The sequence below is a fragment of the Onychomys torridus genome, chromosome 22 (genome assembly GCF_903995425.1).
Source record: "Onychomys torridus chromosome 22, mOncTor1.1, whole genome shotgun sequence".
NCBI classification, from domain to species: Eukaryota; Metazoa; Chordata; class Mammalia; order Rodentia; family Cricetidae; genus Onychomys; species Onychomys torridus.
In genome coordinates, this window is record NC_050464.1 from 3,454,990 (window position 1) to 3,469,862 (window position 14,873).

At 45.5% G+C, this 14,873-nt stretch overlaps 2 protein-coding genes across 2 annotated transcripts in view; both read right to left on the reverse strand.

The window, feature by feature from the left end:
• Nucleotides 1-14,873, reverse strand: part of Mtus2 (microtubule associated scaffold protein 2) — a 360,063-nt gene that overhangs the window by 197,916 nt on the left and 147,274 nt on the right. The window contains 2 exon segments of the mRNA XM_036172682.1: nucleotides 10,491-10,581; nucleotides 10,583-10,686. Of these exon segments, the coding sequence (XP_036028575.1) occupies nucleotides 10,491-10,581; nucleotides 10,583-10,686 (195 nt within the window).
• Ddost (dolichyl-diphosphooligosaccharide--protein glycosyltransferase non-catalytic subunit) lies at nucleotides 12,813-14,181 on the reverse strand. Its single transcript, XM_036172283.1, is given in 6 exon segments — nucleotides 12,813-13,069; nucleotides 13,072-13,092; nucleotides 13,095-13,328; nucleotides 13,331-13,381; nucleotides 13,492-13,710; nucleotides 13,713-14,181. Coding segments are annotated over 6 exon segments (1,251 nt in total).

The window sequence follows — 14,873 nt, forward strand, 5'->3', positions numbered from 1 at the left end:
AATAAAATCAAACCTGAGGCCAGGTGTTGGGGTGAATGCTGGAAGATCAGAGAGACAGAACAAGCCATACCTTATCAGTTCCTCAGCTGATCCTGTATCCTCAGACTGGATGCTTCTCAGCTGAACTGCTGCTCAAAAACCTAAAAGCTTAACCAGACTCTAGTTCCTGTTCCTCACATCTTATATACCTTTCTGCTTCCTGCCATCACTTCCTGGGATTAAAGGCATGAGTCACCATGCCTGGCTGTTTCCAGTGTGGCTTTGAACTCACAGAGATCCAAACAGATCTCTGCCTCTGGAATGCTAGGATTAAAGGCGTGTGTGCCACCATTCTCTGGCCTCTATATCTAGTGGCTGTTCTGTTCACCGACCCCAGATAAGTTTATTAGGGTGCACAATATTTTGGGGAACACAATATCACCATAAGCAAGTACTGGGGATCTGCCTGTCTCTGCTTCCCCAGTTCTTGGATTGCAAGCAGACCATTTGCCTGGCTTTGAATTCTGTGTGTTTTTATTGATTTGTAAGAGCTCTTTACTTGAAAGACATGATCAATTTTGTTGACTTGACTGGGCCAGAGGATGTCCAGATGTTTCTGGGAAGGCATTTTTAGAAGAGATAAGTATTAGGATCTCTAGATAGAGAAGCTGCCTTCCCTATGTGGACAGACATCATCCAGTCCTCTGAGGACCTGGGGAAGAGATGGAGGTTGAATTGGTTCTCATCTGACTGATGACTTGAACAAGGACTTCAGCTCCGCCTGACATCAGTGATCCTGGTTCTCAGACCTTCACAACTGGACCAGCATCTTCGACACTGGTTCTCCAGTTCTCAGGTCTTCAAACCACACCATCAGCTTGCTCACAGGAAATGGTGGGATTTATCAACCTGTAACTGGCCAGCCAATACCTTCAGATAAATTTCATCTTATACATATCCTATAGTGTTTGGTTTTTCTGGAGAGTTCTGACTTATAGACTAGTGTGACAATTAGTATGATCAACTTTGTAAGATTTAGAGTCACCTCAGAGATAAACCTCTGGGCATGCCTGTGAGGAATTATCTAGATTAGGTTAATTGAGGTAGAAAGTCTTGTCCACTGTGGGCAACTCCATTCCATAGGCTGGGGACCCAGAATGAACATGAAGGAGAAAGTGAGCTGAGCACCAGCATCCATCTCTCTGGGCTTCTTGACTGTGGATGCAGAGAGACCCGCCACCTCAGATTCTTGCCACCACGACTTCTCTGCCATGGTAGTTTTGTATCCACAAGCTGAACCCAACATAAACAATTTCTTCCCTGAACTCTTGTGCCTGAGGCACAGAAACAGAAATGTCACCAGGGCAGGAGGACTAGCGGCCACCGTCTATAAAGTTTACAGTTCCTACGTCATCATCCACGTCTAAGTGGATCATCATCTGTCCCTCCCCATCCCAGCAGTTTTAGATTCTGTTTGAGCTGAAAACGTTGAAAATAAAGTCCCATCATTCTTTTAATGATTTTGTTTAAGATTTCGGTGTTGGTAGGAGCGAATTTTCTCTGCATTAATATCACATGGTATGCTGACGCCTATGTCTGCCTCCTGTGTTGAATGGTTTCAATTTTTAGTTTATACTTATACTCATCTTGAAAATTTTGCTGCTGTTGACGAGACCATTTGCACAAAGAACGCAGCATCTGCATCATGTCTGAACAGAAACACAAGAGAAGAAAGGTCTAGAACCTTCTGAGAACCTCCATCACAGGAAGGAGTCACAGGACCAGAGACCTTGGGCCTACAAAGCCACTGGGGAATCCGCCATAGCCATCATTCTGTCTGCCTTGCTACCTCTTGAGTCTAACTACCACCGTGGCAATACTCTCCTGACTAGTCTACCAGGAGTCCCTTGGGGGGACACATGCCCTGGAGGAGGGATATCCACAAACCCTCGCCTCTGTGAACCCTGGGCATTGGTCCCTCTGTTCCTTCGGGTGGGTTATCCCTTGACTTAATATCCCTTAATTCCTTTGCACCCAGGTCTAGAGAATTTCCATGCTCATCACAACAATGCCCCCACCCTCTGCTCTCCAGGGTTGGTTGCTCACAGGGAATCTCAGCTCATGGACAAAGTCGTGAATGTTTGGGGCAGCTGAGCTCGGCTTCCTCTTAGACTTTCAGCCAAGGGCATATGTCAATGTATGGTATAGGGCCTCAGCAAGCTTCACCCTGCAGCTCAAGCTATCATGACACAAATGAATTTTCCTGCAAAATAAATCCCAAGACACATCTAGGGCACCTCACCCTGGTGCACATCCTCAGGTGCCACTTCAGGACCAGGTCCATCCCCTAACTCAGCGGGGATGGTGGCAAATCCACTCATTGGTCCTTCTACAATCTGCCTCTCTGATTGCAGTATCTAGACAGTATCTAAGTCATAAGCACTCACATTGTAACCATGTGTGATAGCAAGCAGGAGTTTCCGGAAGACCCAGCAGCTAAGGGCACACACAGGACACTAGCCAGGCTGTGAAGGGTACCCAAGCGATTGGTAAAGGACTCTCCAAAGACAGGGTAAGGTCCCTGGAGAAGTGGGCAGACCCCGGTAGGCAAGCACATCTTTTCTACTTCTCACGCACTTTCAGGGCCACTGCTAGATGCATACTAACAAGCACCTGCATGCACCCATGGCTGCCCCTGCCTGCCTGCCTAATTGGCCATTTTCCCCCACGGAACCCATTGTGACGGGCCTATCTGGGCACATCTGCTTCATTAGCAAGCCTTCCTAGTGGCAAAAGATGTCTCCCACATCATCACCCCCGTTAGGCACATGCCTCATGACTGACAGCACCTGGGATGTGTTACCGTTTTTTATCTTCTAATCCAAGGGGTCAGGAGCAAAGGGTGTTGGCAGCTCACGACTGCAGCTGTCTGGCCTGTCAACTCCCTGCCACACACAGGTTCTAAAACCCAGAGCTAGGAAGAGGATCCGAGTCTCAGCGTTCTGTCGCAGGGGCCATGTGGCAGCTGCTTCTCCACTGGGGATCCGTTCCAGGACACAGTAGCAATACTGTCTGCACAGTGGCACAGCACTTGTACAGAAGGCTCACAAATCCTTCAGATCCACACAGCACCTCCAGATTATTTAGAGTCCCCAATGCCACAGACGAGCATTGAGAAGCTGTTTTAAGGTGATGTTACATGATGACATGAGTGTTGGCACTTGGTCATATGGTAACTTGTGATGCCATGTTCGGTTGATATCCCTGGGAAGCTTGCTCTTTTCTGGAGGAAAACAGAGATGTCGATCTGAGGGTGAAGGGAAGTGAGGCAGGAACTGGGAAGAGTGCAGGGAGTAGGTACTGTGGGCGGAATATACTATATAGGAGAAGAATTTAAAAAGAGAGAGAGACGCCGGGCAGTGGTGGCACACGCCTTTAATCCCAGCACTTGGGAGGCAGAGCCAGGTGGATCCCTGTGAGTTCGAGGCCAGCCTGGACTACCAAGTGAGCTCCAGGACAGTTGCCAAAACTACACAGAGAAACCCTGTCTCAAAAAACCAAAGAGAGAGAGAGAGAGAGAGAGAGAGAGAGAGAGAGAGAGAGAGAGGATGATGATGATAAGAAAAATCAATATATGTCTGACACGAACACATTTTTTCCCAAGGATTTTTGGTGTAGGGCTGACTGGATCTTCAGATATAATGCCTGCATGTAGATACAGAGGGATGGCCACGTTTGGACAAAGATAAAAGGGATTAGAGGATCAAAGACCTAAACTTGGCTGTGGGCTAGCCTGTGGTGTATATGAATACATATTTACCATGCAGGAATGTGACTGAAGACCTCCACATACCTGCTGCCCTGCTCAGTAGCTCACACTAGACACCAAAGAGAGCAAGCAGCGAAAGTCCTGGCACATGACCATAGCCATTAATGAGAAGAGCCAGGCCATACTCCCTCAGGGCTCTGAGAGGTCAGTGGTCCCCCCATTAACATGTACCTGGGGTACGAGAATCAAGAGTCCTTGGTCAGACCAAGGCAGGGAATAATCACCCAAAGTCTCCCCAGTGACAGAGACATACAAATGCCACAGTTAGAGCATCTGCCTTGCTGCTGGATTTATCTGTAACCTTGCTTCATGCATAGAGAAATACACGAGGAGAGGATGGCATAGTATCTCATCCTTTGAACAGAACGTCACAGGCAGACAAGAAAGAAACACACCTGGGAAGGAAATGCTCTCCTGCAGAGAGGATATGAAAAGAAGGGGTTTGCTAAGTAGGGAGTCTTTGGAAGCAGTCTCCCTACTTAGTAATCCCGTGACATTCAATTTAAAAGAATCTGAGTTAGTACACAAACAGAACAAAGAGTAGAGGGTCCTCACCTCAAAAGCCATGTTCCAACATGTTAGCTATTTCATGGGGGCTCTGGGTTCTCATCGGGTCTCTGTGGGGAAGACCCGGGCATTTATATCGAAACTACCACATTCCCAAGCTTACTATATATATGGAGGGTAAAATGATGTGTAGTAAATATGTCCAATTCCTTTTTGTTTGCTTGTTTCCTGTGTGTTCCTATGTCTTCACAGGTGCTGAATTGCCTGACAGGTGGGTACCCACGGTGAACCCCACACAGCCCTCACACAGCAGAGATGGTGGGGGCACAGAGGCAGAGTTAAGGAAAACCATCTCATAGTTAAACCTCAGTGTTCTCTAAGGTAAACTAGCGCTCCACATTCATATCATCCATCAACACAGGGAAGGCCTGGTAGTAACCTCAGAATGCCTGTTTGATCTGGTTGAGATGCCCTGTTATGTCTCCATGACCAGGAGTAGAATACACACACACACACACACACACACACACACACACACACACACACACACGCCCTAATTTGCTTTCTGTGTCTGTGATAAACCATGATGAAAAGCACCTTGAAAAGAAGAGGTTTTATCTGGCTTACATGTTCTGATCACAGTCAACCACGGAAGGAAGTCAGGGCAGGAACTCAAACAGGAATGGAGGCAGGGACCATGGGAGAACACTGTTCACTGGCTGGTTCTCCATGGTTTGCTCAGCTTATTTATACATCTCAAGGCAACTTTGCCCAGCAGTGACATCACCCATAGTGGACTGGACTCTCCTACATCAAACATTAATCAAGAAAATGCCTCACAGACTTGCCTACAGGCCAATCCTATGAAGATATTTTCTCAATGGAGATTTCCTCTTCCCAGAGGACTTTACCCTTTATTATACTTCTTTCATATTTTAGAATCATTGGGAGGAGATGTTGAGTTGTATGAAGGCCCAATGTCTTGCTTCACCAATGAAGGATCTGAGAAACAAGCTGGGGAAATGGGTAGAGCATGTGTTGTGTGAGTTCAAGGGCCTGAGTTGAGATCTCAGGCCCTACAAAAAGTGGTGAAGCTTTGCTCATGGTTTCAGGGGTTCAAATCTATATATGCAGGAGCAGGCAGTAAAAGCTATTTACTTCAAGATGACCAGGAAACAGGAAGCAAAGACTAGGGTCAAAATATCCCTTCTAAGAGCACATCCCCAGTGACCTAATTTCCTCCCACTGGATACCATCTTCCAGTAGTGCTAGGGGCTGGCAACTAAGCTTTAAATACAAGGTCTCTCTAATGGACACTTAATCACCCCACAGCAACGTAAGTCCACTGAAGTTAAATGACTCCAAATGATCATCCGTCTTGTTATAGTGATGTCATGCACGTGAGTGTGACATATTTCTCTTTTTAACTCTTTTTAATGGCTCAAGGTATCTTTTCTTTATGAAGTATCTTGAATGATAAAATATGACATTTATAAAGCTGAAAATGCTTTTGACAGATGATGTGATTTCTGATAGATTTTCCCAGACTGAGTTAGGAGGATAACTGTTACTTCCAAGGTGCAGAAACTAGTTTCCCATACAAGCAATGCTAAGTCATATACAGAAAAATCATGTCCTTCCTTGTCATTGTGATGGGGTGGAGAAGAAAGAAAAAGGATGTGTGGGAACCACTGAAAAAATGACTCTATGTCTTTCCCTCAGGAAGAATACTTCAGATTATATAATTACAGATTCCAAGGAAGCAGATACTCAAATCTATCAGTGGCGTTTGTTTGACGTCTGCATTTCTACGGAAAACTAGAAGCACATTTTGGATTTTGTTCTCAGTCTTCTTTTCTTCTCCCACCCAAACTGAATTGGGATCCTCAAGTAAAAAGCAGAGCACTGGTAATTAGATCCCAGCAAATGTGAAGCTGTGTGAAACCCTTCACACACTGTCAAATCAAACGCCCACCCTCTGTCCCCAGCAGACACTGAAAAGCCACAGAAATAAAGTCAGCTCCAACTCGCAGTTCTATTTTGAGCAGAGGGTTTAAATGCCACCAGCTTAGACAAAGGTCACGTTTCATAAATATATTTCTTTAAAAGGGAACCTAATTGAACGTATTTCCTTACACACTATAAAACGTTAAAGACCTGCCAGGTGATGGTGGTGGCACACACCTTTAATCCCAGCACTCGGGATGCAGAGGCAGGCGGATCTCTGTAAGTTTGAGCCCAGCCTGGTCTACAGAGCTAGTTCCAGGACAACCAGGATAGTTACACAGAGGAATTCTGTCTCAAACTGCCCCCCTCCAAAAAAAAAAAAAAAGAAAAGAAAAAGGTTAAAGATTTGGCACAGCCCTCTCTGACTTCCCTTGTCTCTGTTTCTTTAAATATCAAAATTATACATAAGCTTACAGCCCCAAACTAAGAGAATCCCATGGAAATTAACTTCAAGCCTCATAGATGATATGTCTTAGTTTTTATTAAAGATTTTCTTTTGTGTTTGTGGGTGTGTTACATGTATGTATATGTGTGTAACAAGCATGCCTGGTGACAGTGGAGGCAGGAGAGGGTGTTGGAGCCCCTGGAACTGGAATTACAGACAGTTGAGAGCTACCGTGTGGGTGCTGGGAATCAAGCTGGAGCCTCCGGAAGGGCAACCGGTGGTTAACCACTGAGCCATATCTCTGGCCCCTAAGTTTTAGTTTAACACTCCAAGTTAATGATTATTATGTGTAAGAGTGATTATAAAATCTTCAAACTGGAATGAGAGTCACCTCTCTGACTTCAATATTTCCATAACCACAACCAGAAACTATGAAGACCAATTCCCTTGCTCCCTATTGGACACTGTTCATCCAACATGGCCATTTTCCCTTCTGGGCTTTTGAACCCTCAACGTTGAACTTCATTGCATATGGCCCACAGATGGAAATAGCCTAAGATAAATTATTCTTGTGCAAAGCCTTATTCTAAAGACTCTGTATCTACTACTTCAAGTTAGTGATCTCATAAGCCCTACTTATAGTTTTAAACCTAGTTCAATTATGATTAACATTGTTTTACTGTGAAGAATCAGAAGTACAATAATTTGCCCAAAGTCATAGGTCTGGTAAATGCAGAGGTGGTATGCAAATCCCACTGTTTCTATAGCACACACCCCCCACCACTATGCTGCAGTATCTCTTAAAACCAACAGAACAGAGTTTCAATGACACAAGCAGCCAGGCTCTGGAGCTCTACTTCATGGTATGCTGAGGACCACTAACCATCCTGTTTCATGAACTTCCATGTGCTAATAAATGCCAATAAATGAATGCACAACAACTATGGAAAGTGATGGAGATTAATTAGCTTGATGTGGTAATCGTTTCATAACATAGCTATATACTGAAATATCAGGTTGTAATTTTTGGCTGGTTAGTTTTTGTTAACTCGACATAAGCTTGAGTTATTTGGGAAGAGGAAATCTCAGCTGAGGAATTGCCTCCATCAGATTGGCCTGTGGGTATATTTATGGGGCATTTTCTTAATTAGTGATTGATGTGGAAGAGCCCAGCCCACTGGGCACTGCCAACCCTGAGCATGTATGTGGTCCTGGGTTCTATAAGAAAGCAGGCTGGGCAAGCCATGGAGAGCAGGCTAGTAAGCAGCCCCCTCCACTCTCTGTTCAGTTCCTGCCTCTAGGTTCCTGCTCTGAATTCTTGTGCTGGCTTCCCCCATGATGGGCTGTGACATGCAACATAAACCATCTCCTCCCCAAGTTGCTTTTGTTCATGGGGTTTCATCATAGCAACAAATAAAGTAGAGAAAGTTGAAACTGTGCGGCTGTTACTGTATAACTCATCGAAAGTAGAAGGAAAGGTTAAAGGTAGCTAACATCTTTCTGGGAAACAGTAAACATAAAGATATGAAATGAAGCAAAATGAACTCAATGGTATCTTTGTAGACTTTTTGTCACATTACTTTGGGCAGTTTTCTTTTGTCTTATTTGTCTTTTGCTTGTTTGTTATGATTTCTGCTTTTGTGGGGTTTGGTGGGGGTTGTGTGTGCTTCTCTATATATGACTATTGTGTTTTTTTCTATTTTGATTATTCTGGTTTATTTATTCATTTTCTGTTTGCTTATTTTCTGAAGAGAGAAAGCATGGAGTTCAGTGAATGGGGAGGATTTAGGAAGAGTTGAGGTAGAGAAAACCACGATCAGAATATATTGTATGAAAAAAGGTTTTTCAATTAAAAAAAAAGGAAGTAGTAGATTAATGGTTGCCCAGAGCTGAAGGTTGGATGGAAACAGGGGGAGAGCATTAATGGATACTAGGTTTCTCTGGGGAAGGGATAATGGAAATGTTGGGAAAATTGATTGTAGTCATGTTTGCACAACGCTATAAATATACCCCCCAAAAAACAAAACAAAACAAAACAAAAACAAAAACAAAAACCCAAAACCCATTGACTTGTATACTTTAAAGGAGTGAATTATATCTCAATACAGCTATTCATTTTAAGGAGGAAAAGGGAGAAATAAATAAAAGAAGCCATGGAGAGGATTTTAACCTCTTTTATGAAAAATGTAAAGCACATATCAATGGGAAACAAACCACACAGTAACCCCATAGCCCATTCTCCAGTATTAATGGCTTTCAAAAATTTGCTAATCACGTTTTTAATCTATCCTTCTCCACTCCCAGACTTTTGTTTTTGTGGTATTTTACTCTAAAACAGAATGCTGCCATTATTGTTAACATCTGGTGCAGATGCCACAAAAATGGAACACGGTAGCGTGGCACTGGTCTCGAAGGGTCCCAAAGGATGCTAGGTCTGCCCTCACAGCAGCTCAGGGGGAGCCCTGTGCCCAGTCTTCCTGGGCCTCCTTTATCCTTGTGTCAGAGGCCATGCAGCCTTCAATTACAGCACAGGCTCACCTGGGGTCCATATCAGAGTTACCTAAGGGGGCAGGGGGTGGGGAGGCTGAAACTGGGTAGAAAAAGGGAAAGGATAAAAAGCTAATCTTTGCAAAATGGGACAGCCAAGAAAAACATGGCTGTTCTTATAATAAAACTATAAATAAAAGCTTCCGTGTACAGTTTATATTAATAACTGTAAACAGGCAACTCTTTTTAAAAACAACCAACCAGCCAAACAAGAAAACACAAGTTCATACTCTACTCCCATCTCAGGGTGGAGATGATCAGTGTCCAGATCTGAGGAGTGAAAACAGACGTCAATAAGGGTTTAATCTCAGATGAGAAATAGCTTCTCGGGAACCTGACCTCTCAGGTCACTGGTGGCTCCTTTTTCCATGAATAAAAGATGACTCCCTCTTTGCCAGTGGAACACGAGACAGACTGATGGCTGTTTCTATAAGAGTTACTAATAACACTTCTTGTCAACTCTGATCTTACTTAAAATGCGTGCCAGACACAGATAATCAAATGAGCTACATATGTAAATGCATTTTATAGTATTCATGAGCGTAATGCTGAGTTAACATTGCAAAAATCTTTCATATTAACACTCATTTTCATTGATTAACCTTCCAAAGAGACTGGTGATTTTCTACTTCAAACTATCCCCAGAACTCAGATCTTAGTCAATAATTAAAGGGATATATGCTCATCTTAGGGAATAAAACTCAATCTCTTCACGACTTTCATCTCATCTTCCCAAATCAAGTTGTCTATGGTTGGAAACCCTGACAGTCGCTCATGAATGACCTCAATAATAGTCTTGGGAAGATTCTTCAAAGATTTATTCATTCTATTATGTGTGTGTATATGCATGTGCATGTGTGTGTGAGTGTGTATGTGTGTGTGTGTGTGCACGCACCACATGCATGTACTACCCACAGAGGTCAAAAGAAGGCACCAGCTTGCCTTATCTAGAATGACAGGCGGTTGTAAGCTGCCCGGTATGGGTTCTAGGAACTAAGCCTACCGCAAGTGTATCAACTCCCCATAATTGAGAGAAGGACAGTGTCAAATCAGTTATTTTTCCTTGGTGGAAAATTAAGACACAGTAACACAGTGGTAGGTTAAAGAAGTAGATCCAAGTTCTTAACTAACCAAATGAAATGGTACCCGAGGTCCTTAGGCATCCTCTGCCCTGCCATCAGCCCCCAGCAGGGCACAGTCTCCTCCATACACCCTCAGTCCCTTTGCCCCACTCACGGGTGACCGGCCGGCTCTGCTCCAGCTGCACACTGTCCAGGGATTGAGTGCTGGGCACTGCAGAGACACTGGAACTCCTCACAAAGCCGAAAAGCCGCCAGCTTAGCTGCTGGAAGACGTGAGTAACCAGGAGGACGAAGCCCAGATTTTGGTAGACTGGATTTTGCAGCATTTGAATTGGAGGCTTTCTTAAGATCTGTTAAAATGAATCAAAAAGAAAAAATTCTCAATGGCCAGCAAGATGGAGAATGTCACAGAGTGCGCTATCGTCATGAGTAGACTAATCCTGCAGGCTAATTCTGCACACTAGCAAACCAGTTTTTAATAGAAAGGCCCCTAACCAAGGCAGGTGCTTCAGAGGACTCAGGAGAGACAGCCACAGCCACTGCCCTGAGGATGTTCAATCTCACTAAGTTAGGAACTGAGGACAGACAATTGGCCTCATTATCAGCCCCAGGAAAGGCTAAAGGGCTCAGGGTGCCAAAGGGAAAGAGAGTAGCAACTGTTGCAAGTTACCTTAAATTTATGAGAACAAGATGTGCCTTAAAATTTAACACACGATGGGCTTTAACCACAAGATGCCTTCCAAGAATCATCCATACTGTCAGTCCTCTGAAATCCCCAGTGACTGACTGGGCAAACCCCAAGCCCTCATCCTACCCTGAGAACAGCAGTATCTCCTTGTAAAGAATGATGCTGTAACTCATGTCCAACATCTATTGTACAGTCTGGAAGGCATTTAAAAGTGGTGTTAGGATTTCTCTTGCTTTTCCATCACTGGTTTTTATGTTAGTCCAAACTTTAAGTTAGTTTCGAGGTAGGTACCTAGCCAGGGAGCGCAAGGATGACAGTGCCATGACACGAGCATCTCTGCAGCAGCATGGTACTTTCAGGGATGGAGACTTTGAGGAACAGAAAAAGAGTGGGTGCTGGATAAAAGATGCCTGGCATTATGTTGGCATTAAGTCAGCAGGGAAGCCCCCTCTTCTGGGCACTTGGCACTTAGCACTTGACAGAAACAGCCACAGACACCAGTTCAAAAAGGCCCCATGCATTGGACAACACATGACTCTCTGTGAAGTACACTCTTAGAAATCTCAGAGCAAGTGTCATTGGACTACAGCCTGAAACCCAGCAAGCAGAAGGCTAGGCTACAGAGAAGAAACTTTAGACCATAATTGTGTAGTATGCAGTACAGTGGGAGCCTGGTTCAAAACCAAAGAGTTCTCATTTGGCCCCTCCCTTCAGCTGTAACACATTCACTGCACTGCCATTGTAAAGTGAAGATTATCTTGGCTTGGCAGCCATGAAGGAAGGGTGGGTCATGAGGTTCCTACTTGAATTCTAGCCATTATGCTTGCCCCAACCAGGAGCTGAAAGTGATCGCAGGAAATGCTAAAGTATCCAGGAAGTAGAAGGCTAACCAGACGTGGGGCTTCCTGGTGCAGCATCCATTCATGTGGGCTGGGGTGGCACCTGGTGCAGCATCCATTCATGAGGGCCTGGGGTAGGACCTGGTGCAGCATCCATTCATGTGAGCTGGAGTGGGACCTGGTGCAGCATCCATTCATGTGAGCTGGAGTGGGACCTGGTGCAGCATCCATTCATGTGGGCTGGGGTGGCACCTGGTGCAGCATCCATTCATGTGGGCTGGGGTGGCACCTGGTGCAGCATCCATTCATGAGGGCTGGGGTGGGACCTGGTGCAGCATCCATTCATGTGAGCTGGGGTGGCATCTGGTGCAGCATCCATTCATGTGAGCTGGGGTGGGACCTGGTGCAGCATCCATTAATGATAGGCTGTGGTGACACCTGGTGCAGCATCCATTCATGACGGGCTGGGATGGGACTTGGTGGTGATACAACTGTTTTGCAGTCCCTCATGCTCCTGTGAGTCACTGCTCCCTTGCCCTCTGATTTCAAGCCAAATAAACTCATTGGTTCACCAAGCTGAGCTTTGGGGGTAATCTTTGCCCTGGTACCCTATCAGGGGTGAATAAACAATTCACATCTCTTGAGTTTGTTTGGGTTTTGTTGTTGTTGATGTTTGTTTTGTTTTGTTTTGTTTTGTGAGGGCAGTGGTTCTCTTTATTTTAGAAATGGGGGTGGCTGTACGTATGAAAATCACTACAGAGTGATTCAAAGTAGGAAAACTTACAAGAAAAAAAAACATTTCCTGTCCCCACCCCATAGTCATCACCTCACTGAGGTAAGGCTGTGCCATTTTCCCATGGCCCTTATAAAAACAACAACAAAAACCCAACCCATCTTCCAGTGAAATCCTCCTGCCATCTCCCTTCTGTATGGTGTCCCAGGTTGTGGCTCACTCAGATTTCTCCTTTGTGTGTAAGAAGACACTGAAGAGGCAGCCATCATGGAGAAGGTACTGGCACAGTAGAGATTGGTGCTTCCCTGACACCTGTGTGGAGGAGTATAGGTGTGTGTGGCCTAGCCGGTTGTGGGCCACTGTAAACTGGAATACAGCATACACATTGGAGAGCTTGAACTGGACAGTGAACTTGCCACTTTCTCTCTTCAAGAAGGTCTTTTCCACAGGGTCCATGTGCAGGAACTCTAGCTAATGTCATCATCATCAAAGAGTCCCACTTGCCATTGGAGAGCTGGCCAATCACAATGCTGTATTCCACCAGGTTAATAACAGTGTAGGCATTGGGTGGGGCTGTCTCGCCCACCCAAGGATGAAACACAGTTCCCACTCAGAGGATGCCTTCCACCTTGAACAACCAGCAGTAGAGGGCCACAGCTAGCTCACAGTTGTCTGACTGAAAATACCTCTGGGTGCCGGGTGTGGCCTTCTGTACTGCTGAGTTGAAGAAGCATCACTGAAGAAATCCAGAGAGCCACTGAGGATAACCTGGGCATTGTTCTTGGCTTGGAGCCCCATGATCGGGGTTGGGAATTTAGCTCAGTGGTAGAGCATTTGCCTAACAAGCGCAAGGCCCTGAGTTCAATCCTCAGCTCAAAAAAAAAAAAAGAGTTGCTGTGGAGCCCCATGATCAAAAGAGTGCCCTTCCCCATTGTGTGGTGGTACTGGGTGATGGGCTTATCTGGGAAGGAGTAACAGATTGAAGAGCCTGTTAGGATGCCCAGAACCAAGGGACTGTCAGGGTCTGCCGCCATTCCAGCTCCCAGGAAGAAAGTGGCGTTCAGAGATAACTTCCCATCAATGGTTGGGGCCTTCAACAAGTTCTCAGTGTCATGACAAGCGTATGCTGGCCAAGGTCTGAGACATCATAATTGTGATGGTCAATGACAGCTGTTTTCTCTTCATCAAATTCAGTTCCACACTCACCGCCCAGTTCCTGAAAAGGGTCACCCATGTGAGAGTTGGTAGCCACCAAAGCACCGCCACCACCATCAGCAAAAGCGCTGATGGTCTCCACGTTAATGTTGCCTCCAAAGTCATCCACCAAGGAGGAGAAGATGAGGTTGTCCCAGAGGAACTCCCAGTACTTAATGAGGGACAAGCTGGAGTCATCTGTGGTCTTGAAAGTGAGCTCAATGCCCTGGTACTTCAGGCTGCCGAAGAACATCAAGTGTGTGTCCTGCATGTTGAGGTTGTCCAGTAGCATGAGGGTATGGGGCCTGCTGGTACAGACCTAGCTGGGTGCAGCCACCAGCAGCCCACTAAGGCGCCAGGCACCAGCGGCGAGGCGGGGATCCATCTTCATCTTCCAGCTGAAGAGGTCAGCACCTGGACACCTCATTCCCATCTCTTTAGGAGCACTTATGATGGCAAAGAATCCACAGAATATGCAGACACACATGCCAGAGGTGAACCAAATGCTGGGAATGCTGCACAGGTGGAGGACCAGCCTTCACAATGGGAATCCTGAAGGAGTGTCCAGAGGTTCGACCCACATCAAAGACCTTAATATGAGACCTGAACCCCGACACTGATAGAGGAGGATGTAGGGAGAGTGCTTGACCACCCAGGCAGTCACAGACCTTCTCCACAGGACTCTGGTTGCTCAGAAAATGTCAACAACCAACAAATGTGATTTCATGACATTGAAAAGCTTCTGCATAGCAACCAATGAACCAAGCGAAGGAATGGGACAAAACCCCTGCTAGTCACACATGGGAAAAGAAGATTAATGTCTAGAATACAGAATATACAAAGAACTCAACCTACTGAACACAGAAACCACCCAATCCATAACAGTTCTCAAAAGATGAGATGAGATGTCTTCATCAATCCCCGCCCCTCAGGGTCCGGGAGCTATGTAGAAGAGGAAGAGAAAGATGGTAGGGGAGGCAGAGGGGATGAGATCACCAAGTACAAGTGTCTTCCAGACACAACAGAGGACTGACACACACAGGAACTCGGAGACTGTGGCAGCATGCACAGGGCCTGCATGGG